Consider the following 26,458-nt stretch of genomic DNA (forward strand, 5'->3'; position numbering starts at 1 on the left):
ATCGATGATTTGGAAGATAGAAGAAAATATTGGGAGTTAAAAGAGGAAGCTAAAGATCGACAAAAGTGGAAGAAACATTTCCAGGCCCAAATCTAAAATTGAAAAAAAAAAGAAAAGAAAAGAAAAAGAAAAAGAAAGAAATTCTCGTTAGTCCCAGTAATAATAATAATATTTACTATTTTTATACGAGTCGAGATAACCAGCTGAGTTTCAAAGTAGTTGTAGCACAATATATCATAAGCATGCAATGGAAGAACTGAGGTTAACGAGTGTGTTACCCTTCTGTGCTACATTCATGACTTTGAAAAATTTTTTAATTCGGTGAAGATCTTGACGGTTATATTAATAATTACACGAGCCAACGCGAACATATCCAACTGTTTACATATCCAGAACCGTAATCTCGAAAAATCGAGGAAAAAGTAGGGAGGGTGATTTTATTTCCACGATCTTTTGATAAAACATATTTGCAAGGGGTTTCGAGCACTCAATTGGATGGAAAGAAAAGAAAAGCATAAATATACGTAGCGAACATATCTATCCCAATGTTACGAGAGCACTCGCGTTGGAAATGAATATGGAAAACGAGAAAATTGTATTCAATAACTTCGCAAGAAAAAGAAAAAGAAAATTTGAACATATGGAATTAGAAGCGAATACAGTCCTAAGAACATCTACTGTACTGTAGAATCGAAAGTGTACTCCCTATGACACAGTCGACTATGCACTCAACTTTCACTTTCCTGTAACGGGCACAAGTGGTAACATATTCCTGAAATCTACACATCTAAACAATTACTTGCCAAGTAGCAGCGAAGTTGTTCAGAATTTTGCTGCATGGTGTCTCTAGTGTCGACTGATAGGAAACGACAGATTATTTATCATAGTTCCTAATTGTTACCATTGTTACAATGTTGTAATTGTATTTAATTACATGGTAAAATGAAAGAAAAACAGATTAAAAAGAGCAAATTAATTTTAGACATACTTCATTCAGAAATTTACTATTAAATTAGAAATAAGTGCATAGTAATTCAGTAATACAAATAATGAGTGCAAAGTAATTACTAATACAAGTTGCCACATGTGGCGATAGGATGGCGTTAGGATGGGACACATTCATTCCATTATATACATTGTTACTGGTGCTAACTGCTCAAGGTGGCAATAATTTAAGGTAGAAAGCGATAAGGTGCCAGAGGCTTGACCTTGATTAAGAAAGAAATTAACATACATATTCAGTTAGACCTTAGTGCATTAGGAAGAAAAACTTTCAATCCTGAAAAGTAAAATGTTAATGTATTTAAAGTGTAAATCTTTTAATGAATGAATGAATGAATGTAGGTACTTGTTTTGACATGAATTGGAGACGTCAATACCAAGACACTCATACATCCAACGTGCCCAGACCACATAACTATGAGTAAAGACATGTATGCTAGAAACTACTAACAAAGCAAAACAAAAAACCTTTGGTGTAAGGAAATGTACATTCCTTCTTAAATCTTTGTTATATATGCAAACAAAAAAAATAAATAAATAAAAATAAAAATAAATAAATAAATAAATAAAAATAAATAAATAAATAAAATAAAAAATAAAAAATAAAGCGGAGAAAACAAAGATCGCTATTCATTTTGCCAAACCTTCATCATGATCACTTATTTGAGTTCTTTTACTACACAATTAATGAAGTTCCTCCCAACATTTTAAAATAATTTTTCTTTGGCACTATGAATGGATAACTGAATAAAGTGAAAGTTGTTCTCAATTGATTTCTTTGTTACTTTGCCGACGGTCCCAAAGCAGTATTTAAAAAATGAAGTTGGTTCTACTTGAGTAATTTGTATTTAGTTGTGGTGAACATGTTGTGGGAAATTGTAGCTCACGATGTGAAACACTGCGAAAAATAATTAAATAAATAAACATTTGATCTAAACTTAGGAAGATACTTTTCACCCTATCAGCAACCAAAATATATACAGTAGGTATCTATATAAATGGATGCATATATTGTTATCCAAATAATGGAAATACCTGGAAGAATATAACTTCCTCCTTAATATGGAGAGGCATGTGGCTTTCGTAAGAATATTACACGAGTATTCCTATGCTCTTTCCATACTATTTCTTATGCAGTGTAGCACTTAGTTCGTCAGTGAGGTTAGAGAAGGATATCTGCTACGGAGTCTGATGCATTCAATAATGTTGATGCCTGGATGGTACGCCAAGGGAGAAGTTCATCCCTATGTTCAGGAAACCAAGACTTAAACAGCTCCAACAGTATGAAATTGCGGATTGCTATATAGGAAAATTGGGAAAATTAACTTGTTAGCTAGAAACAACATCTGGACTATAAGATGCATGCGATCACATAAAATGTCATCATTAGCATATGGCCTCTGAAGTGTGTTCCTCTCTCAGTTTACGGAACAAGATGGATACACTGATGCATTATCGTGACGTGCAATGAGAAACGAATTATCTGTGATAACACCAGCAATTCAGGGCAGTACCTGGACGTCTGAAAACCAACTTCCAAAAAGGCTAAATCACATGTCCATCCAAGAAAGATTATGGTTACTGTTTAGTAGACTGCCGCTGGAGTAGTGCACTATAACTTTCTAGAACTTTCAAACCATCACAGCATAATCACTGGTATGCACCAGAAGTTACGCCAACAGGATCTTCATTGGTCAATAGAAAGGAACTACTCGTCTTGAATGATAATGCTTGCCCACATGTGGTACGAACAACTGTCGCACACCTCCATGACTTGGAATATGAAATCCTATCTCATCCATCATATAGCCCTGATCTCAGCGCTACAGACTATAATCTGTTTCGCGCCCTGGAAAAAAACATATTCCGGTCGTTTTGAGCACATGTTTTATTCTCCTGATGGGATTCAGTACTGCCTTCTTTGGATGCGATTTCATTGGTGACACACAGTGTAGGAGAAATTGCTGTGCACAACGTTTAACACTCACCATGACCTATCGCACCACACAGCCATTGTTCCGAGACTGTCGTACCATGCGGGAAATGCTAAAGTTTGCACAGAAAAGGGCAGTAACAATCTATTGTGAAAGCGTTTCGTTGTTTCGGACCCTACATAGCAGCTGAGAGATATACGTAATCATACCGTTTTGTTGCTATGTGAAACCCAATTTGACATACGTCGCTGTCTGCATGTTATCCGGATTGAAACGAATGATCCTCTGTATTTCTTAAGCTATCAATCATTGATTGATTCTGGTAAATAACGATAATATTTACTTTATAACCTATCACATCAGAATTGTTATTATTCCCCTTCCTCTTTTACCTTTCTTGCCTGATGCTATGCTTCCAGCTCCTCGAAGACATATTCTTGTAGAAGGCTTTTCAACATCTTATACCTTGTGCATGATTTACAGGTAAGTTAATATTTATAGGATTGAAAGATCTCGTAAGGGAAATATTACAGTTCTTTCTTCAGACTTGATCTGCTTTAAAAAAATATATTACATTCATCTTATACGTTTCAATCTAACTTTCCATATTTGAAACAGTGCTGTGTTCTTATTTGATTCCTTCCAGTTATGCTCATGTACATGTACAAGACTATACAAGACCTACTTCTCATACGATGTAATCGAACCCGGGATCAGACGCACAAAGAACACTGCAATAATCACTTAGCTTGGTAATATTATTTTCAGTTTTTACTGTTTGCAGTTTTTATTGTTTCGCTCGTTCGTCTATTTTCGCTCTAAATAGTTTACTAGAGGCTATGTCTAGAACACTTTCAGACTATGTTCCTCCTCATAAGTTAGTGTCTTAGTTTGGGGCTCACACACTACAAGTGATAACATTATGATTTTATAGCTGGGGTTTGCGGTTAAATTCTTGGACAATAGTCCAGCAGTGCTAGCAAGATAACCAGGTCACCCAGGTCAGGGTCTCGCCGAACCCGGAGGTAGCCGAAATAGTATAAATTTTACATTATTGAATAATTTTATAGTAATAATGATTTCAACTGCTCGATATCATGCCATCGATTCCCAATATTTCGTCATTAAGATATTATGTCTCGAATACTTAAAATATAATTTCATGTTTATTCGTCTTTCCATAGTGAAAAATAATACAGTTGTTTTGAACACAGACTATATAAAAATATTGAACAAAACATTGTGTGGGCTCACTAACATCATTCATATCCTACACGATAACATTTACAGGTTCGCTCGCTCAGACATTGACATCTCGCACAAGAAATCGCATTGTTTTCTTTCTCTGTGACTCCTAAGTGCTTATAGTCTGGCAAACTTTGTAGTTAACTTTCAGTGTATTGTTGGATACACATACGCACAAATCAAAAGACAAAGAAAATGATAGATTTAATGAGAAAGAAAGAGGGAAAGAGAAATATGCTTTCTGGAATTACATTTGCAGACTAAAGATTTTCGGTGTGCATTGTCGCATACATGAGAAATTCACCGGTTCTGTTAATTATAAGACGCAAAATACGTTAGGAAAATAACTGAACCTATTTTTCCTCGCAATAAATGAGCAGAAATAAGAAGTTTAATTTGTCAACTGTCTTACATGCAAGGCATATATCAAGCCCTAAAGGTTGAAAGAGTATTTTATCCTGAAAAAAAAAAAAAAAAAAAAAAAAAAAAAAAAAAAAAAAAAAAAAAAAAACGAAAATATCCAACAGCTTTGACACATCACACTCGCTTGTATGCACTGCAGAAAATAATCTATATTTAAATATAGATTTAGAGTTTCTTGAACTAACCAAAAGAACATATATTTTCGAACATTTTTTTATAATTTTTCTTTTATAAGTTTTGCAGGAGGAGAGAATTCTAGAAAAATTTAATTACTTCTGATCTAATAGACAAAGCAATAAACGGATCAAACTGCAAGATGGTAAAGCTCCACTGTTGCCGTTGCTTGAAAATTTCAAAGGATCAAAATTATTAACATTCAAATCAGAATTCATTCACTCAGTATTGTAATTTTAGATTTTTTTAAATCTCACTCACGCAACATTCAGTGCAGTGTACATCCAGACTAACGTCTACAAGAAAGAAAAAAAAAACAAAAACAAAAAACAAAAAACAAATTTAGTACTTACCAAAACTCAGCAGTTACTTACTTCCGTGGTATAGGAGAAAAAGGTTGCCAATTTCGACTAATACCCATTCAACACTCACACAATTGTTTAAGCATATATTATAAATCACAAGTTTCTATATATTCATTAATAAAATACTTCAAAAGGTCAATTTAACGTAATTCATTTTAAGCAATTAGGGTCAAATGAACTCGTTTTAATTTTGCAACTATAGAGGATTTAATATTTTCCATGAACTTAAATACAAAGAATTTTATGGTGTTTCAACAAGCTCTTAATTCCTTACACAAAACGATAAAAAGCTAATACTTATTCCCCCTTTTATTTGAAGAACTTGCTTCTTGCATTTTATAGCCATTTTAAACTCCATTTAATCACTCCCGTTTTTACCAATTTTATTGTTTTGAAGTTATTATCTATTTTAATCCGGTTTAATCAATAAGTTATCAGTTTTTTAAAAAATGATAATTTACTTCGTAAGAAATTTAAAAACAGGTTTAGAAATTTTTACGCACACAAGATGAAAACAGAGAGAAAACGAAATAACAAGTTTCGACCAGAAGAACCTGTTCCTAACCATGCGTCAAATATCATTACCCACACTTTTATGTTTCCTATTTTCCCTATCAGTTTAATTAACAACTTTAACAATTACAAGTTTAAGAACCAGATTTTATAAACCTTTAAATTTTATATTGCATTATACTCACTAAACAAGTTTAATTTCGAAGCTAAATTTTAAGTTTAAGATTAATCTCAACTATACTCACTTTTGTTTTTACCTAATTTATTTGCTATAAGTGAAAAGTAAACGAATTTAGTTATTGTAGAGATCATTACCCGTATTTTCAATGTGAATGCATTAAATTCTACAGTACTGTTCTTTCTAATGTATTAAATGGAAGACATTCACACAAAGAAATTTAATCTAATTGAGTAGATTTATTCATCCAATTGATGTAATATATTGTACACTTAAAGGAAACATTCACTTTAGTGAAATCTTCGAAGGACGATTTTTACAAGTATGTATCTGTTAGTTGGTTATTAGCTAAAATCAATACAGAAAACAACAGCATTATTTTTACCTTATGTTGCCAATCTACTTCCACTGCTTTATCATTTCTAGGTGTTGTTTCTAATAAAGTTGCACTTTCAACAACAAATATGCCGTTTGCGTTGATGCCTACTTTAACTTCCAATCTCCGTTCTGCTTTCTCTGCGCAAACTTCTCTAGGTATCGAATATCGTCCTTTATATAGAGCAAATTAATTAGTAATGGGATATGTTTCTATACATTCTATAACATGATAATAAATTTATACTTACTTAATCTAAAAGAAAACAAAAATGAATACACACAAAATTTAGAAGGTGTTACATTTTACCAACCGGAACAAAAACCTAAACTTGGATCAAAAATCTTCGTTTACGATTGGAACTAACGATATAAATTTAAGCTACGAGCCATTACATATTTTTAAACGAAAGATTTTCTAATTTCCTTTATGATTTTTTTCCCTTTTCTTATTCAGTTACTGCCATTTGGCCATATGCTCATCCTAAGTGTGTTGAATCTGGATAGGAGTGACAATGTTTTCAAAGTGAGCATATAAATCTAGCCCTTTCGTGGAACGTATTTCCTATTGACCTTTTTTTCATTCTAAAATTGAAGATGTGAATATTGAGACATGTGCTTTTCTTAGAAGATTATTGTTTCTAGCCCTTGACATACTGCCAATGTATCTGATGCTTCAATTTAATTATCTAACGCATACCTTTTTACATACTACTCTATTATCCTGGCATTTTTTCACTTCGAATAAAAAGGTCATGAAAACTCTGCATTGTGTTATAGATTGAAAAATAAGTCTTATTCCACTTATACTCTCACCATAATGATGCACCGTACCAATTTTTACTATTACCCAAAGAACAAAAAAAAATACATTTATTATTATTACTATATTATTATTATTATTATTATTATTATTATTATTATTATTATTATTATTAAGAAGAAGAAGAATAAGAAAAAAAAGAAGAAGAATTTTTCTTTTAGGAGAATGTGTACCCAGATACATATCGACAAAATTCACAGAGACACAGATAGGTTTTATAGCACGTGTTTTCTAAAAGAAGGTGGCGATAAAGCTAGTAAAACGGATAAAATAAATTAACATACCATATATATTAACACGCAGAAGCACCCGGTCTTTGCACTAGGAGACATAAGATTTATGAATATTTGAATTTTCTCTACTTTCATTATTTTTGTTTACGCAAGCCTGATTTTACTGGAACCATATAAACTACTCACAGAACCGCCTTATATTCAAAACGTCAAGGGACACTAAAATCGTTTTCTTGCACCCACAAATGGTCTATATATTTCAGTTCATGCAAATCATTAAGCTAGACTAGGGGTTATTTGTAGACTAGGGTACAAGAACAACATTTATAAAAAATAAAACAATCAAAGTTCTATTGACTAATAGTTTCAGAGATCTGGCGAACGGTAAATAATTATTCAAGCTCCGTTTTTTTCCTTTAGGCGCGAAATTCAAAAATTTCCATTTTGTCTACAGCCTAGAGTGAAGAACATTTATATAAAATTTCAAGATTCTACCTAATGATCTTGAGATCTGGCAGACAGGAAAAAATCAAGCCCCGTTATCCTCTTTCAGGAACCACGCTTCGCGAAGTAGAACCTTATCTTCAGTCTAGGGCTTAAGGAAAATATTTGTACAAAATTTCAAGTGCTACTCCCAATAGTTTCGGAGATCTGGTGAAGGACAAAAAATCAATCAGGCCCTGTTACCCCTACCCCTACCCTGAGGTGCTGCATTTCAAAAAAATCCCGTCTTATATGTAGCTTGAACTGCAAGGAGAATATTTATACCAAATTTCAATGTTTGTACGCCTAATAGTTTCGGATAGCTGTGGAACGGCAAAAGTTATCCAAGCTCCCGTTATTTTCCTTTAGAAGACGCATTAAAAATATCCCATCTTATCTACAGCCAAGGAGAATACTCGCACAAAATTTCAAGATTCCACGCCAAACAGTTTACGAGATATGATCCCCTCTCAGGGTCCGGATTTCACAAAATGCCGTCTTATCTACAGTGTAGGATTAAAGGAAAATATTTGTACAAATTTTCAAGGTTTTGCGCTTAATACTTTCGGAGATCAGGCGAACGACAAGAAATCAGTCACGTCCCGTTATTCTCCCTGAGGGGCAGCATTTACAGAATCTTGTTTTGTCTACACCTTAAACTGTAAGAAGAACATTTGTGCACAATTTCAAGATTGCATGTCTAATAGTTTTGGAGATCTGGCTACCGGCAAAAAATCATTCAACCTCAGTTAGTTGAAAAAATCCCGTCTTATCTAAGACTAAAATGCAAGGAGAACATTTATACAATATTTCAAAATTCTACGTCTAATAGTTTCAGAGACCTAACGAACGGTAAAAAATGCTTCTAGATCCGTTACCACTTCTCAGGGACCGCATTTCTCAAAATACTATCTTATCTTCAGTCTAGAAACCACGGGGAACATTTGTGCAAAATTTCAAGGTTCTACGCCCAATAGTTTTGGAGATCTGGCGAAAAACACAAATCACTTAGGTCCCATTATTCCCTCTTAAATGCATTTCGCAAAATCTCGTCTTCTCTACAGCGCAGGATCTCAGGGGAACATTTGTGCAAAATTTCAAGGTTCTAGGCCTAATAGTTTCGGAGATCTGTTGACGAATGAATCAGTGGATTTACTTTTATATATATATATATATATATCACAGTTGCCCTAAAAGGATACGAGATTGAGTATTTGAGGTGAAACTCTATGTACGCCACTGATGGAGAATATGCATACACCATGGACAAGGACTGCTTTAAGTTTGGTGGCTACTAAATGCACTGCATTGGAATCGAGTGACAGAGAAGCGCACAGCAGGAATATAATGTAAAAAGTGCTACTTTTTTCTCTGAAAACTTGCATTGTTCGTATTTACAGACTAATTAGATTCAGCAGCTCAAGGGACCAATAAAGAAATGTCATTTTATCTTTATATGTGTATACTTAGTTACAGATATACTGTTTCTTTCAAGAAAGTTGTACCAAACTGAAAATTTAATAAAATTAAAAACTAAAAAGAGTGGGATCGAAACGTCTTCCAGACTGCACTTAATTTACTTATTTCTCCCCAAGGCAGTAGAGCGAGGAGAATCCAACAATTAAAATACACTTACTACATAACACTACCAGCTCTTCAAGATAACTACAAAATCATATATATTCACCTCTCTAAAGTGCCATTCTCCTGAGATAATCTTATCTATTACATATTGATTTACTTAACTTCAAAACTAAAAGTTTACATTTTATATAAAACTCACCTATGAAGTTTTCAGAACATGGAACATAGCTACCATAGTAGATACAAAAGTAATATGTTTCCTTCCCTGGAGAAGTAACATCTACAGAGCATGGGACTTTCTCCTTTTCTTTGAAAATCTCCTTTACTCTAGAATGAATGATATTAAGATATTTAAAACACGATATTTTTTATAGTGGTGTGACATAAACACAAGACTCCATTTAAAACGATTTCATAAAGTAGAGTATATATTGTTTAAAAATAAGGTTAAGTAGAATATTGAAAGTTATACCAATTGTACAATAGGTAATAACAAAAAAAGTGTTATTATGATTGGGGGGGGGGGTATCGAAAAGTTCGTGCAATCATCTACAAGAAATTCACTCTGGAGAACTCTGACACCATGACCATGACTATGACTATGTAGTCCTTCTCTACATAGTCATCGTGCCTAGCGACACATTTTTGCCAACCGTTTTTCACTTTCCGTAAGCCCATTTTGTAGAAGTCTGGAGTCTGGCTTTAAAACTACAGTTCAACCTCAGAAATTACGTCATTCCTATTGTCAAAATGGCATCCTCTGAGTGGACGTTTCATTTCTGGGAAAAGAAAGAAATCATTTGGTGTTAGATCCGGAGAGTATGGGGGTGAAGCAATATTTCATATCCTAATTCCACTGCATTCATCATGGATGCATAAAGGACATGAGCATAAAGGACATGGATGCATAAAGGACATGGTGCATTGTCTGTCAACAGCAGCACCCGTTTTGTGACCAATCAACGACAACCCCTTTTGTGACCAATCAACAACGTTTCTTCTTCATTTTCTCTCGTAACTTCGTCAAGAGATTGAAATAATACGTACTAGTAATAGTTTGCCCCAGTGGTAGATAATCTGTCACGATGACCCCTTCACAGTCCCAGAAAACGGAAAGCATCACCTTGAAGGCAGACTTCTGTACTCGTGCTTTTTTGGGGTGGGGGAGGAGGGCTGTTTCCATTGTTTGCTCATTTCCTTTGTTTCTGGATCATAAAGATAAACCTAACTTTTATCTATTGTCAGTAGTCTGCCGAAGAAGTTCCTCACAACAATGCAACATTTCTCTTGAAGCGTCCTCGCGATTTCTCTTCTGGAAAGGTGTGAGCAGTTGTGGCACCCACCGTGCTGACGCTTTCTGAAGATGCAGCTAGTAGTGAATGATATTCCACACAGACCCATAAGTCATACCTATTGCACATATAAGACTTTCAATGGTCTTCCATTATGATATTCTCAATTTTCTCTGTCGAGGTGGCATCATCAGTGAAAGACGGTCTTCCAGATCTAGAGGGGTTTGCGGTGGTCACGTGTCCAGTTTGGAATTTTCGTTCCCATTGGATACCATCTCATAGAATGGGCTTTCATCCCCGTAGTCTTCTTTTATCTCTTAGTGGATCTACTTTGCTAATTTCTCCTGAAGATGGAGGAACTTAATGACGCTCCGTACCTCAAGTTTGTCAATCACTGAACTTGCACCTTCAGTGATTTAATTTAAAAAAAGAAAGAGAAAGAAAGAAAAGAAAAGAAAAAGAAAAAGTTGTTCTAACGAGTCCAGAATTTGCATAGTTAACATATAAGAACCTAACTATAAAATGCATGTCCGAAGGAGTTCGTAGTTCTTGGTGATTGCACAAACTTTTTGATATCTCCTCGTATTATTATTATTATTATTATTATTATTATTATTATTATTATTATTATTATTATTATTATTATTATTATTATTATTTTGTACTGTTTAATACATTCTCACATTAGCGATCTAGAAATTTTAAACCCTGCTACAGACGATGCTGATTTCTTCTCAAGAAGGGTTTCGTTGTTAAAAATTATAATGAAATCATTTTTTAAACCACTGTTTGTGCATATTCTTAAAATTTTAATTTGAAACATATATAATTTAAGACTTGTTAAAAACGATTTCTATTACTATTATTACTTACAGGTTTCCTGGACGTTTCCAACTAAATAAACATATGATTGGCATGTAGAGAACGGTCACAATAAATTACAAAAAAGAAAATGAGGGTCAAAAACTGATATATTAAGTAATACATGATAGAAGTCTATGCAGAATGCAAGATCGCTAAGAAGAAAGAAGAAATGACAGAAACCACAGTTGCTCTTTCATGGCGTAGTCAGGAAGGCAACATATCTGTATTCATATATTCATTTTAGCATGGTTCCAATTTTGTTGATGGAAAATTATTTCATTTTTACAAAGAAACTTTATTTTATTTACAAAGAACATACGCGTGCGAATATAAGAAAATTGTAAAATTTATTGCAGCTATGAATATAGTATGTTGAAAATTGTATAACTTAAACAAAATCTAAGTTTTTATGTATGTATTTATTTGTTTTTTATGTATACCTTTAAACAGAAGAGAATATAGGAGAACGTTAATCTTGTAAATTTGCAGCCGAGCATTTCGCACTGAGTAAATAAACTACAAAAAATTACTCGCGCTACATTATTTTATCAACGTAAAATGGAGACACATTTACGGGTATCAAAAATGCCATATTCTAGATATATTTAGTGAACAGATATGAATTGGTGAACGGTACATAAGATAACAGGTGTGTTTGGTATGCAGAAAGAAAAACTCTCCAAGGTGATGATGTCTACAGAACTGACGGCAAATAACATCGACGAAGAGTACAATGGACGGAGATCTCATGATATCGATCACTTAGCATTGAAGAGGATTATCACCAAGGAGCTAGATGAATGCGAGAGAAGTTACTATAGAACTCAATGAGTTCCTGAAACTGCCTATTGTACCACTCACAATCCAACTGGAGTTACATCAACTGAGTATCCGCGCAGGTTGAAATTTCCAAACCACTGATTACTGCCAACAAAGCTTTAGTGCAACAATATACCAAAAACATGCAAAGGGGACAGCTGATTATTGAAAACGCGAAATATAGCCATCTCCAGAGCCGTAGCTAAAAGGGGGGGACGAGCGTGGTGGTTGCCCCGGGTGCTGAAAGCAAGGGGGCGCCGAACGAACAAGAGGAAAGAAAAGGTATTGGAAAAGAGTAAACGAGCGGCGCCCCGTAAAAGAATTAGCACCCTACTAAATTAATATTGTTGTTGGTTTGCAAACAAATATATTTGTTAAAAACTTTTTTTGCTCGCTCCGCTCGCAACCCAAAATTTTAAATAAAGAGTCACAACAAGTTTTTAATTATTACTTAAAAAATGGTATTATATACGATTTTTTAATGACTATGTGATACACAAGATGTCGAGTAATGACTTATATGTACGCTGGAGCGTTTTCAAAATCGGAAATGGTCAAAGTCTGAAATACGTGTTCAGCGTTGTGATGGGATGAGTTTGCTTAGTTAATCATGCTTTTCTATACAATCGTATTAATCATGATGGTGAGAATGAAGCTATGAAAATGAGACGAGTAAAGAAACACACGCAAGCTGCTGTTTGCGCGGGAATATTAAAAATGAAGGTAAACAAGGGGAATAACAACATGGAGGAATAATAACATATTGTAAATCGTAGAGTTGAATCAGAACTTAACCCGACGAATTACGTCTTTTTCAAAGATTAATCACTACCAGTGATTTTTTAAATTCTATTGACATATGAAATGCTTCCAATTTGAAGGAATTTATTGGGTAATTTCTCCATCAACTAGTTGTATCGCCAGGTATGTTCTCTGTGCATACGTATCAGTTGTGCTCTGTTTTATCTATCTACATACAGACAAAACATAAACCTTCTGAATTTCCGTTATATTTCACAAAATATTTTTTACCGTATAAGAACTACTATGACATATAGAACCCAGAGGTTCAATGCCACGTTCAAAAAACCTCTCCAATGACTTCTATCCTTATAAAACTTTAGTAGAAATCCAGTTTCTACTTTAGATTCCTATTTCTGCGAGATTCATCTTAATATTTCCTTCCATCTGCGTCTAGGTCCTTCCTAATGGACATTTTCCCATTGGATTTCTAGTCAAAACTTTTAAAGCATTCCTACTTTCTTTCAATCTCGCCACATGACCTGCCAACCTGAGCCTCCTAGATTTCATGACTAAGAATGTTTGGTAAAGGTGTAAATTATGTAGTTCCTCATTATGAAGTTTCCGCCATTCTCCATTCCCGTTCCTCTTGGGTCCGAATATTCGTCTCAGGATATTGTTCTCAAATACTTTGTTTACGTTCTTCCCTTAAAGTAAGCGACTGTGTTTCGCAACGATACAGAACAACAGGACGATTATCGTTCTATATATTTTAAGCTTCAAATTCCTCGACAGAATTCGCGACGACAAGAGATTTTGAACTGAATAACAACACGAATTCCCTGCTTTTCGTCGACATTTAATTTTTTCCTGAATATGGTTTTCGTCCATTAATATTGATCCTAGCTATTTGAAAGTATCCACTTTGTCAAAAGTACTATTTGATATTTTAACGCATCCATAATTTGTTGTATTACGATCCCAGTGGACTTCCATGTATTTAGTTTTCTGCATTTACTTGTAAACTTGCAAGCATTTAATAATGTCTCTGCTCTTCTTTGTATTGTTCTCCGATCAGATTTACATCATCAGCATACGCCATAACCTGGTAAATACCATTTAGCTCTACGCCCTGATTGCTTTCTTTGATTTTCCCTATAGCGTACTCCAGAATAAAATTGAGTAATAATATCGACAACTCATTCCCTTGTTTCAGGCCATTCTCGACGAGGAAGCTCGTGGACAAGAATTTTCCTATTGGGACTTTAGTTTGGGATTCATTTAAACAGATCTTAATTAATCTAACTAGCTTTCTCGGTATTCCAAATTCTGCAAGAATGTTGTATAATATTCATCTCCTAATAGAATCATAAGCCTTTCTAAAATCAATAAATAATTGATGTACTGGGATATTGTATTCCCATTTCTTTCCTAGTATTTGTCGAGTGGTAAATATCTGGTCCATAGTTGATTGATTTCGTCTAAATTCGCACTTATAATCTCCAATAATTTCACATCCGCATATGGATCAATTTTGCTAATAAAATGTTTGAAATGATTTTATAGGATGATGAAACAAGAAATTATTACAATCCGCTTTGTCGCCTTTCTTGTGAATTGGAGCAATGATTGATTCTTTCCACTTTTATGGCAATTTCTCCTTGTTCCAGATAAGAAAAATGAGTTTTTGTACCTTGTTCCACAATTTTCCCCTCTAGCTCAAGTTAACTCAGCCGGAATTTTGTCTACATCCGGAGATTCGTGTTTCTTTAATTTCTTTATGGCAGTTTCTACTTCTGTTCAGCTAGGATCTGAAATTTATGGTTCTGTTGTACATTTCCCTTTCCCCACGAACATTAGTTTTTGGTTATGTGTTAAGAAAATAGTCAAATTAATCTTTCCATCTATTCAAGATGCTATCTGTATCAGTAAGAATTGTTCCGTCGTCTTTCTTTAACATATACACGCGAGGTTGATACCCTTTCTTAAATTCGTTGATGCCCTTGAACATGTCTCGATTTTTTTTTCTTTTACTATTATCTTCAAGTTTATTAATTTAACCTTTCAAAAAAATCGCGTTTCTCTTTTCTAAACATTTTACAAGTTTCCCGTCTGATGTTAACGAAATTTAGTGTAGTTATCTCGTTCGGATTTTGAAGCCAACACAGTTTCTTCTATTTTCCCTCCTTCATTAGTTTGGTGCATTCCTGGTCGAACCATGACTTGTTCCTACGTATTTCCGCGTGCCCTAATTTTTTTCTTGCTGAAATGTTAATGCTATCCCTAATTTGAATCCAAGTACCCTCAACATTAGTGCTCCTAGAAACGAGAATCTATTACACTTCAATCTGGTATTCCCCTCTCGCCTGGTTCTCCTCTAATTTCTTTAAACTAAACCTTTCTGCTTTCAGACATTGAATATTTCCTTTATTCAATAATAATCCCTCTCTTATTATCGCTACTACCAGGTACTGATCAGTGCCACAATCAGTCCCTCTAAATGACCGAACATCAATTATGCTAGATTGTCTTCTTCTATCTACTAAAAGGTGATGAATTTGATTATATGTTTTTCCGTCTGGTGAGGTGCAAGTGTATTTATGAACGTCGCGATGTGGAAATTTTGTACTCTTCACGATGAGGCTTTTAGATGTTCCAAATTTCACGAAACTAACGCCGTTGTCATTACTTTCCTTATGGAAACTTTCTTTCTCCATAACCGGTTTCAAAATATCCTGTCGCCCTACCTTTGCATTCAAATCCTCTAATAGAATTTTCATATGGTATCGCGGGACTTAGTCTAATACAGTGATACTTATCCTTAAAAAGTGTCTTTTACATCGTCATTTAACAAATTCAACCAGTTTAAATGCTGATATTAAAAGAATGGAAATCAAAATGCTAATCGTGTGGTCATATACAGAATAAGATTACAAAAGTTTACAATTATTACTGGAAATTAATGTTGTCACCCATTTCGAACACTTCAAAAGCACATAGTTTCTAATATTTTGAAATTTCATTTTTAATCGATAATATGAAACGTTACAAATAGTTGTACTGTAAATTTCCATAACTGATCTCCAAATGGATCTGTATACAACCAGAGGTAGTTTAGTCAAGTTTAACTAAAAGTCCAAAATACGCGTCTTGAAAACAGCTCTTATTTGTAAAATAATACATAATGATCGCTTTTGGCTGTTGCAATGGTCTGTCCAAGCAGCTTGATAAAGGAATCAACATAGCATAACTACAAAACCTGCTTCTCTTATATGCATAAAGTAAGGTAAATTTGGTGTGGTGAGTGTAGGGGGCGCCGAATTCTTACTTCGCCTCGAGCGCCGAAATCCCTATCTACGGCTCTGGCCATCTCCAATACGCCGTATTTATGTATGTCAGAATCCTAAAGAAACTTATGCTTTCAACTATTTCCTCTGTATCTAAATTCTTAGATGTGGCTTTGTGATCTTGTGCGCACGAATTTTCCGATATTCTGCGGGACCTGTAACGAGGACGCATTACTGCAAATTATTGTATGTATAGGTACTGTAGTTGAAAGAATGCTGCAACCTATGGTCTAGATGATGCTATAGACATTGATAATATTCGAAGATAACAATATGCCAATTCACACTGCTGAAGCTGTTGAAGAACTTCATATATATCGGAATGAATTACATCTCCCTTGGTATGCCCAATGCCTAGACTCAACATTATTAAAGACATGTGTTTGATTCCGAGACTTAGAACCCAGAGCAGAAAACCTTACCATTATCATTGATGGAACTGAGTACTGTGCTGTATGAGAAATAGTATAATATTCCTCTGCAAACCAATTATGACTTACATTCTGTGAGAAATGAGAACTGTTCTGCAGGCTAATGATGCTCTGACCCAGTATTAACCAGGTAAGATTCACTTTCTTCAGAATTTTCTATTATGTTGATAATACCTGTAGTTGACAACACCTAAAGGCTACGTTCCTCTGAATCAGTTTAGAAAATGAACTTTAACTACCCAGCCTGTACAAAATGTTCTCAGCTTGAGTGACCACAGAAACGCAGGAGCGAGAACTGTATTAATAGCAATACCCTAGGCTGTTCAGTGTAGATCGGATTAAATTAAGAATGACACTGCAGTTTGAGGGATGAAGCTACAACGATCCATCTGCAGTAGCGAACAATACAGAAGTTCTAGATGAGCGAGTGTCATCAAATGGAACATGGACCATTTCCATTATCCCTTTTAATCAATATGCACAGTATAACAAGAGCCAGGAGACTGGATTCACACTCGAGAAACAACTACGGGACATGGTTGGTTGGTTTACCAGATTTTAGCGTCCCTGTCCGCAGCGAGGCTATACACCTACAGATTAATGAGGGATCCATGGGATTCACTTCCATAGAAAATTGTATCGGGTCTCCTACACAGTACTGCAGAAGTACAAACAAGGAGCCAGTGGCAAAACAATCGCCAACGTAAAGCACAAGGAAAAAGGCTTCAAGGAAAGAGGCAAATATACTCCTGCAGGGAATCCCTAAGATGCGATGGGACAGCGATTCAATTTAGAACCTTTAACTGTTAGAACAGCTATTAGTAAGTGGTTCCGCCGTAAGGGCAACGTCACCACCTGCTCCCGCATCGCATTGAAGAACGAAGAAAGAACAGCAGGAAAGTGTATGAAAAACACTTGGTGGTATCCAAATGGCAGGCAGTCGTCGTAATTGATGAAGCACACATCTGTTGCTGGCTGCCTCATTCGGACGCTGATATAACGTGAAAGATATAAAAAGTAGCCTTTTACACTCTGTTCACCACTGCTGAAAAGGTCTCCCGCGTGACTTTATGATTGTTACGGGATTCGGTTATCCGGTGAAGCTGCTGATAAATAAGGTTAATGTAAACGTGAAAGCCAATAATACTTCCAGGAAACCATTATGACATCTATCTTCCGTACCGACATCCCACAATTGTACGATGCGGATGCCAAACAGGTGAGAATCCATACAAACCAGGCTTCAAGTCATACTGTCACAACATCTCTGATTTTTTTTTAATCAGAAAATGAAACGGAAATTTGGAATTCGTGTCATTCTATTTCAAAACATTCCTGCAAAGAGCACTGATACCACTTCAATGAATTTCTGTGGCTCTGTTCTGTTAAAAGTACATCTTCAACATCGACGAGCGCACACTCACGCTGGCTTCTGGAAATAAGTAGGGAGGACTGGACCGAATTAACTTGTCCCAGATTCGCCGGAGTTTGCTCCAATGAAAGTTTTGATATCGAATGGTACTACACAATACCGGGGTTTCAATAGAACAGTATCGGTGGTGCGGCGAGATTTCTCGTACGGTGAATATCATTCAAAATAGGTTCCATATAAATCAAACTACCTTCTGTATTACTATATAAAATAAAACGGGTAATATTTAATAATAATAATAATAATAATAATAATAATAATACAAAATGTAATAGTACATAAGTTAATATTCGCATTTGCAAGTGCTTTATATATTTTAAAACAGGTTCATTATTTTAATTAAATTATTAGAAATTGCGATCCCAAAGCTGCAATAATGCTGCAGCTAATATTAAAATGTTCAAACCTGAATAAATATATTTGTTTTTTTACTGTCGAATACATGAGTTTACTCGGCGAACAATATAATGCTAAAGAACGGAATTAAACACAGTACGATACTGATCCATACGCCAAGCTTCGACGATGCTACTAGACAGGGAGTTTTCATCACTTTCCTAAAATAGTTGGTTTACTTTGAATCAGAAATGAACGAATATACGAGAAATGTACGTAACCTAGGTAGTTAGTGGAATTTCCTGTTCCTTAAGAGAAGCAGTAGATTGTTCATTTGAACATATTTTTCTAAACTAAAAATGCGTAGTCGTGTAATCACGGAAAGTTACCGAAAAATAACTAACGAAGCTAAAGAGATGTCATCAAAATTTAAATTTATCCAACTCGAACGCAACTGGAGTTCGTCGTTAAGACAATGCGAAAATACAATAACGTGCGGACGCCAACAGAACACCATTGGGTAATAGCAAAATAGGGCAGAAGACAGTCAAGCAAGCGTATAATGTATCAACAAAAATTGGTCTTAAGAGAGAAGGTGAACTAATTCTAGAAATAGTTCACCAAATTTTGATAGTTATGGTTTAGCCAATTATATAACAGTTATTCTTGAAAGTTCTTGCATGGATGTAAATCTGATTTATGTCCTTTCCTCAAAATTTGATTTTACGATCTAATACAGCCATTTTCAAACAATGTATCGCGAGGGAATTACTGATGTGCCGGAAGAAAGTGAGGACGTTGAAACTAATATGCATGCCTTACTGAAAAGTTTATTTATATCTTTCAAAATGGTAACAGTACATAATTTCCGTTATTTGATAGTTAGTTGCAGTTCCATGGATAATGTTTCTTTACGATCAAAAATGCGTAGTCGTGTAATCACGGAAAGTTACCGAAAAATAACTAACGAAGCTAAAGAGATGTCATCAAAATTTAAATTTATCCAACTCGAACGCAACTGGAGTTCGTCGTTAAGACAATGCGAAAATACAATAACTGCATAATTGATTTGACGATTAGACCCGTGTAGTTCTTACATTTTGTTGGGCGTATCATTTTCATTACTCGTTTCTGTAGTTTGGAGGGCGAGGGAATTAATATGCAGTGTTGCAAACTCCGCACACCTTTGGTGTATCTCGGAAACGGTTAGAGATATTGATTTCGAACAAACGCTGTTAGGATTCCTGAATCTTACATGAACTTTCTATGGTGTTTCCAGCATTATGTCATATGGGCACTTTTCCTCCTATAGCAACGGCAAAATTTTCAATTTTTTCCCCCTTTGCTGTGGCAACCCTGTTACTCACTGGATGCTGTGCGTTCTTTGGTTTACTCTTTCGGTTACTCCTTTTCATTCCGTAGTATTATTTTTCTTGCCTTTTTGCTAGTTTTGCTCTACGGACACTTTAATTTCTTGATCTTTGAAGCTTTATAACTTCCTTATTTGGCAACACTGACAGGTGCGGTTTCGCTTGTTGGTATTCACATTCTGTACTAATTCTTTTGATGGCATAAACTTCTATATGTTCCATTTTAAAAAATACAACTTTGTACTGAGCTGGCAACACTGTTGACCTGGTAACATTGTGTGGTACCTCAAAAGACGTCCCCCTTCCACAAGTATCTGGATCCACCAAACTCTTGCTAATATCTCTTCTGGTTTTCGATATATTCAGGGCTGTCCAACATTACTGAACCACCCTGTATATATATATATATATATATATATATATATATTGTATAGAGTGCATGGTAAAATAATATAATATAACTGTGTACTGTCACTAATATCATTATTGAAAGGTCACTTGCCACATCTGAGAAGCTTCCATGCACCATGGTCTTTATCTAGCCTTTCTAGTCTTCACGTACGGTTTTTCTATTTTAATACCGTCAATCAACTGTAGCCTCTTTCACTCTTTTAATTGCCACCATGCCTAACAGGACATTCCTCATGATACAGTTCCTTTTCAGCTAATGTCTCAACCAGTTTCTGTTCCTCTTTTTAGTTACATCTAAAATTGTTCTCTTTCACTATTCTACATACCATATCACTGTTTTCTGTTTGACCCAGCTTATTCCTCTCCACATCAACATTTGGAGAGCTTCCTGTCTTTTTTTGCATAGTTCTTGCGTAATGTCCATGCTCCTGCCCCATATAGCACAATACTCCACATGAAACATTTTATGACTCTTTTTCTAAACCTTTTGTTCAAGGACCCACAAAATAAACTTTTCGTTCTCCTAAATGCTTCTTTCGACATTCCTGTCCTTGCTTTTGTTTCACGTTCGCACTTCATCACTAATAATACTGCCCAGGTATCGAAAACTATTCATCTGTTCTGTTTTCTTCCCTCTTATTTCTATACTTCACACTGACCACTTCGTTGGAATCACCTTGGCACTCGTCTTTTTTAATGTTTATTTTCATGCTATATTCTTCACAGCCCTTTATCACGTTCCCTTACATCTAGTTAACTTTCCTGTCAGATTCCGCAACAAATGCCATATCTGCAAACCTATACACTTAATCATTCTACCTCCTATCGAATGTGGACTCTTGTTCACTATCTGTTTTAGATAGATATTAAATAAAGTCGGCACGAGACAGCATCTCTGCCGAAATCTCCTCCCAACTGCGCTCTCCTCTATCATTCTTCTCTTATTTCAACATTTATCTGTTGGTTCATACATAAATTTCTTTATAGATCTTCGATCTTTCCATTCCAACCCAACCATTCTCAAAACATCCACCAACACTTTCCTGTTCACCCCGTCAAAAATCTTTTCTAGATCAATAAATACAACATCTCTTTCCCTATATATATATTCTGAATATCGGACCACTGATTTTTAGATACATAGTAATTGCTCTCACAGTTGATATAACTGATGCAATATGCTGCATTCTATTTGATATAGCTAACAGCTATATGAAAATTAAGTCATTTGTATTGATTTGTCGTTGTTAGTGGTCAGCTTTTTAGATTATGTGGGACAGTGAAACACAAAACGAAAAATCGAATTAAATAATGGAATTTTCAGAAAAATATTTAAGCAAGGAGCATATTACGAAGAGGTGCTGAGAAAAATTCTTGCAGGAGCTCTGAAATCTTCTCAAATTACAATATATATATCTATAACGCCATAATGAAACCCAATACACAACCCGAGATACACAATAAATCAAGAACAAAATTAAATGCTTTGCATCTTTATTTAGAAAATATTAAAATTTTAATTCTTACCCGTCCTGAGCTGGTACTTCTTCATCCCATACCAACATAATTGAGTATGGCAGGATATCCTCTACTTTGAACTCTTGAATACGAAAATTTGACATCAGCATTGCGGCCTGAAGGGCACATCCCTTGGCGACGACTTCTTCTTGATTAAGTGTTGTGCTTGGAGGCTTTCCAAAAACCTTTTCAATTAAGTCTTTAATAGCAGGAACACGGGTTGATCCACCTACTATTTCAATTGTATAGATTTCTTCGGGGCGTAACTCTAGATGAAAAAAGTCAAGAAATAGTATGAAATTTCATGTTGATACATGAAATTTTGCAAAAATCAGCTCAAACATCCTAATACTATGAAGAGTTAACATTCGAGTGGCAAAAGTTCTAACAGCGAAGCGATAAGTCATGCAGTAATGAACAGAAAGCAATGCCTACTTTGTTTAGAATGTAATTGCTTTAAATAATCTACGGATTTACGGAATTACGGAATGTTTCTTCTTCACAAGGAGAAAGAAGAAAATGTTTAATTTATTTTGTTTACATATATAGCAAGAAGATGCGTAATACAGGGTTCCCACTCTCTTTCCCAAAACAAATTACAGTACATTTCCAGGACGTTTCCAGGACAAATCACCAATTTTCCAGGACTTCGACACAGGAAGGTTATAACAGGATTGCAATTGTAGGTTCAAAACTCATAACGGTAAAATGAAAAGTAGCTTATGCAGTGAATATTAATGCAAGTACAGTAATAATACACAATAATCAAATACACAAAACGAAGCATAGCGTAATGTACTTTTTTTGTGGCCTCAACTTTCCTTATAGCCACCAGATCCACCCTCATCCAGCACATGTATTTTCATTCTTTCTACAAGACACTTTAATTGTGCACCGAACAAATTTACAAACAACAAAAATCTATTTTTTCGTACATGGCATCTTCATTGTGTGAATGTGACAGATATAATTAGGAAAAGAAAAAAGGAATTATATTTCAAGTTTTTCAACTGAGTATGGAGTTGTATGATTTCCTCATCTACAGACATAATCTCTTTCTTCTTTAGCGAAGCTGCTCTACTGATAGCATTTGACTTTGTCAATAAAGTAAGGCAAGACTTCTGCTCTGCTTTAAGTGCAAGCTGGTTTGCTTCAGTCTCCAAAGCTTCACTTGTTTCCATCAATTTCCTTTTCTTTCTCTGCAGCTGCTGTACATTTTCACTTATATCTTTCCTCTTGTTCTGCACTTGACTTTCTCTTTCAACAGTCCTTATTTTCTCTAGCTCTGCCATATAGCGTTGCCTTGCATAAAAGGCACGATGCAGCATTTCTTTCGTGATATTGATTGAAGTAAGGTCTTTATGGAAAATGTTATCATACACCATTCTGTGGAAGATTGATACTGGTACAAAGCACAGTTTCTGGAGGATAGTGCTAGTGAAGACATCATCCAAAAATGGGTTGACAGACTAGTGAACGAAAGAAGAAGAGAGCCCACCAACCAACCCACACATGAGGATCATGACAAATTATTATTCAGCACAAAAACAGGAATACCAAACAAAATTAGCAATCAATTAAAATCTTCGTTATAATTATGAAAAATATGACATTCAGTATTTCTGTAGATTTCAAGGACAGAAATGCATTTTCCAAGGCATTTCCAGGATGTTTCCAGGACAAAATCAATTCAAGGATATTTCCAGGTTTTCTAGGACGAGTAGGAACCTTGGTAATAGATTACACTAGAGGTTAACGGTGCACTAGACAAGAGAATCGCCATCGACAGAATAATGTGCAAGCAACTTCTACACCTTCATATAAGAGGCCAATTTCTACACACAAGCCTTTTCAGCTGGCTTTGTGGCTAGCGTGAGTGTCCACTTTTAAATCCTACATTTCGGTACTTATAAAAGCTCAGTTTCTTTTGATAAGCTCCTAATCCTTTTGCTCTGATCACAATAAACTATGACGTGGGAGACCCGGGTTCGATTCCCGATGGGAGTTCATGTGGTTCGGATTCCACCTTAATCAGTAGCCGCCTCATATAGTCTCGCTGCTGAAAGGAATGTTAAACTCAAAATGAACTCAATTCAACTGACAATAAACTACTTTTCAACAATCTTCTCCTCAACAGAATTTAAAACAACAGATACAACCAGAATATATTTTTTTACAAGTTTATATTTTTCTTCTTTTTCTCGACCTAGATTAACTTTCCTTTCGCAGCTTTTTTCCTTCTCTCGTCCTTCCTAATTGGAATTTCATTTCTAACTCATTCATGATCAAGGTTGCTCAAACAGGTATAACACGGTGAACACTCCAAATAAATATCCGCTTCCCTGGCCACATTTATCCCTTGATTTGATAAAGTATTAATTTTGCCTTACTCATTTCTTGAACGAAAATCGTATGATTCTCTGCTCTTGATGTTTCTGACTGCTCTCATTCAAGGCCTGCTGAGACATTTGGATATACATTTCAAGCACATCTATTGTGGATTAACTGACATTTAAAACATATAAACAAAACTAAAAGAAAAAAAACTAGCAAAACATCCATATAGTTCGTGGAATTGATGATCTATCGTACCAGTTTGGCGTATTTCAGAAAATCGCGGAAAAGAAGAGTGACAATCCGAAATGCCGAAATACAAGAACAGAAAAGTAACCAAAATATTGTTAATCATTTCAATGAATGAATGATCAGGATTTAATGGAGACTATCAGCAGCGAGGCTACTGCTTCCCGTAACGATAAGGCCAGTTGTCTACACAAGCTGCACAAAATCGTCATTTAGGAGGGAAACAAGATATGATACGTAGAATCTTCAAAGCCTGCCTGTTGCCTGTATTCTGTATCATGCCTGTTGTGCTAATCATGCCTGTTGTTCTGTATGGTTGCAAAACATGGTCGCTTACTCTGAGGAAGAACGTAGACTGAAAGTATTTGAGAAGATCTCAAGGCGAATATTCGGATCCAAAAGGAACAGACATGGTGAATGGCGGAAACTTCCTAACGAGAAACTACATAATTTCTATCGTTCACCAAACATTGTTAAAGTCATCAAACCTAGAGGCTTAGGTGGGCAGGTCATGTAGCCAAAATGGAAGAAAGTATGAACGCTTTCAAAGTTTTAACTGGAAATCCAATCGGAAAACGATCATTACGAAGACCTCAGCGCAGATGGAAGGACAACATTAAGATGGATCTCCCAGAAATAGGAATACAACGTAGAAACTGGGTCCAGTTTGACCAAGGATAAAAGTCAATCGAGAGCTTTTGTGAATGCAGCACTAAACCTCCGGGTGTCATAGGGCATAGAGTTAGTAAGTTAGTTAGAATCTTCAACGTAATATAGAAGATAAAGTGGGAAAAAAGTATGAGGAAGGGACTGCAACTCGATTCTGATATACACTTCATGTGACAGGGAAAGACTGGATGCTATTAGACGATCCGTAAAAATGAAGTGCAGCTCGCTCTGTAAAGTATGCCCAATTATAGTGAAACTGGAAGATAATACAAATTTGATATGAATTTCAGTTTAGCTTCCCTTTCAACAACGAGACTATATGGGACATGGACCTACAATTTAACGTGGAATTCTAACTGCCTAGATACATGAGCTCTCGCCAGGAAGGCGCGTACGCTAACCGCTTAGCCATCAAGAGCTCAAGATAATATATATATTTTTTTTCAACAAATCAACAGCATGATATAAAATACAGAGTCTATGTGTACTGTACGTATTTTTGTTATAAGTGAGAAATTTAATGTAAAGTGTATAGAAAGTACGGTGAATCTGATTCTAAAGCTGAAGAGCTTTTAGTGTAGCTATTTTTTATTTATATTTTATTTTATATTACTTTTTCATATAGATACCAAGGTGAGAGAAGTCTGACGGCAATTACAGCCTTCTACGTCAACGTGTCTAGTACCTAGAGCGAGTTAAAGATGACGCATCGACTTGAACACTACTCTAAGGAGAAGGTGTGCGGTGTTATTCGTTTTTTATGAGCGAAGAGACAGAAACCATCTGACATTCAACGAGAATTGGTGGAAGTCAATGGAGAGAGATGTTGCAGAAACAAGTATATGTGTGGTGCAACTCATTCCTATATGGTAAGAGGACTGTTACAGATGATGACAGAATTGGAAGGTCCATCACCAACAGGAATGTGTGTGACGTCAATGTGATGATTCATGAAGGCAGAAGAGCGAGGTTGCATGACATTGCAACTCTCATATGGTTCAGTGAGGAGTATCGCCCCTAACCACCTTCCATTTCAATATACTGGAAGTCACAACATACTATGATTACCTCGTTAGCGAACCTCGAGCAACATTTCTTTGCAAAGGGCATGGACGATTTTGTGTCACGTTGGAATGCATGTTTGGATCGTAATGGTTCCTATGTCGGATGTTAATGTGATATCTTGTGTCAAACATGGTACAGTTTCAGATATTTATCTCTTCACATTTTTCAGTAAATCGAAAATTCACCTTACTTTTTGATATACCGTATAAAGGAGACTAAAAAGGGATAGAAAAATATATGAAAAATAT

The 26,458-nt window shown here is 35.3% G+C and overlaps 1 protein-coding gene across 2 annotated transcripts in view; it reads right to left on the reverse strand.

The window, feature by feature from the left end:
• LOC145680944 (heat shock protein 110-like) overlaps window positions 1-26,458 on the reverse strand; it is a 241,511-nt gene that overhangs the window by 81,968 nt on the left and 133,085 nt on the right. For both annotated transcript variants that reach the window (XM_081752153.1, XM_081752152.1), the window contains exons 7-9: window positions 21,903-22,161; window positions 9,532-9,659; window positions 6,220-6,383 (exon numbers count right to left, since the gene is read on the reverse strand). In XM_081752153.1, the coding sequence (XP_081608279.1) occupies window positions 6,220-6,383; window positions 9,532-9,659; window positions 21,903-22,161 (551 nt within the window). The remainder of the gene's footprint in view (window positions 1-6,219; window positions 6,384-9,531; window positions 9,660-21,902; window positions 22,162-26,458) is intronic.

Source organism: Thermobia domestica, chromosome 3 (genome assembly GCF_964235325.1).
Source record: "Thermobia domestica chromosome 3, izTheDome1.hap1.1, whole genome shotgun sequence".
NCBI classification, from domain to species: Eukaryota; Metazoa; Arthropoda; class Insecta; order Zygentoma; family Lepismatidae; genus Thermobia; species Thermobia domestica.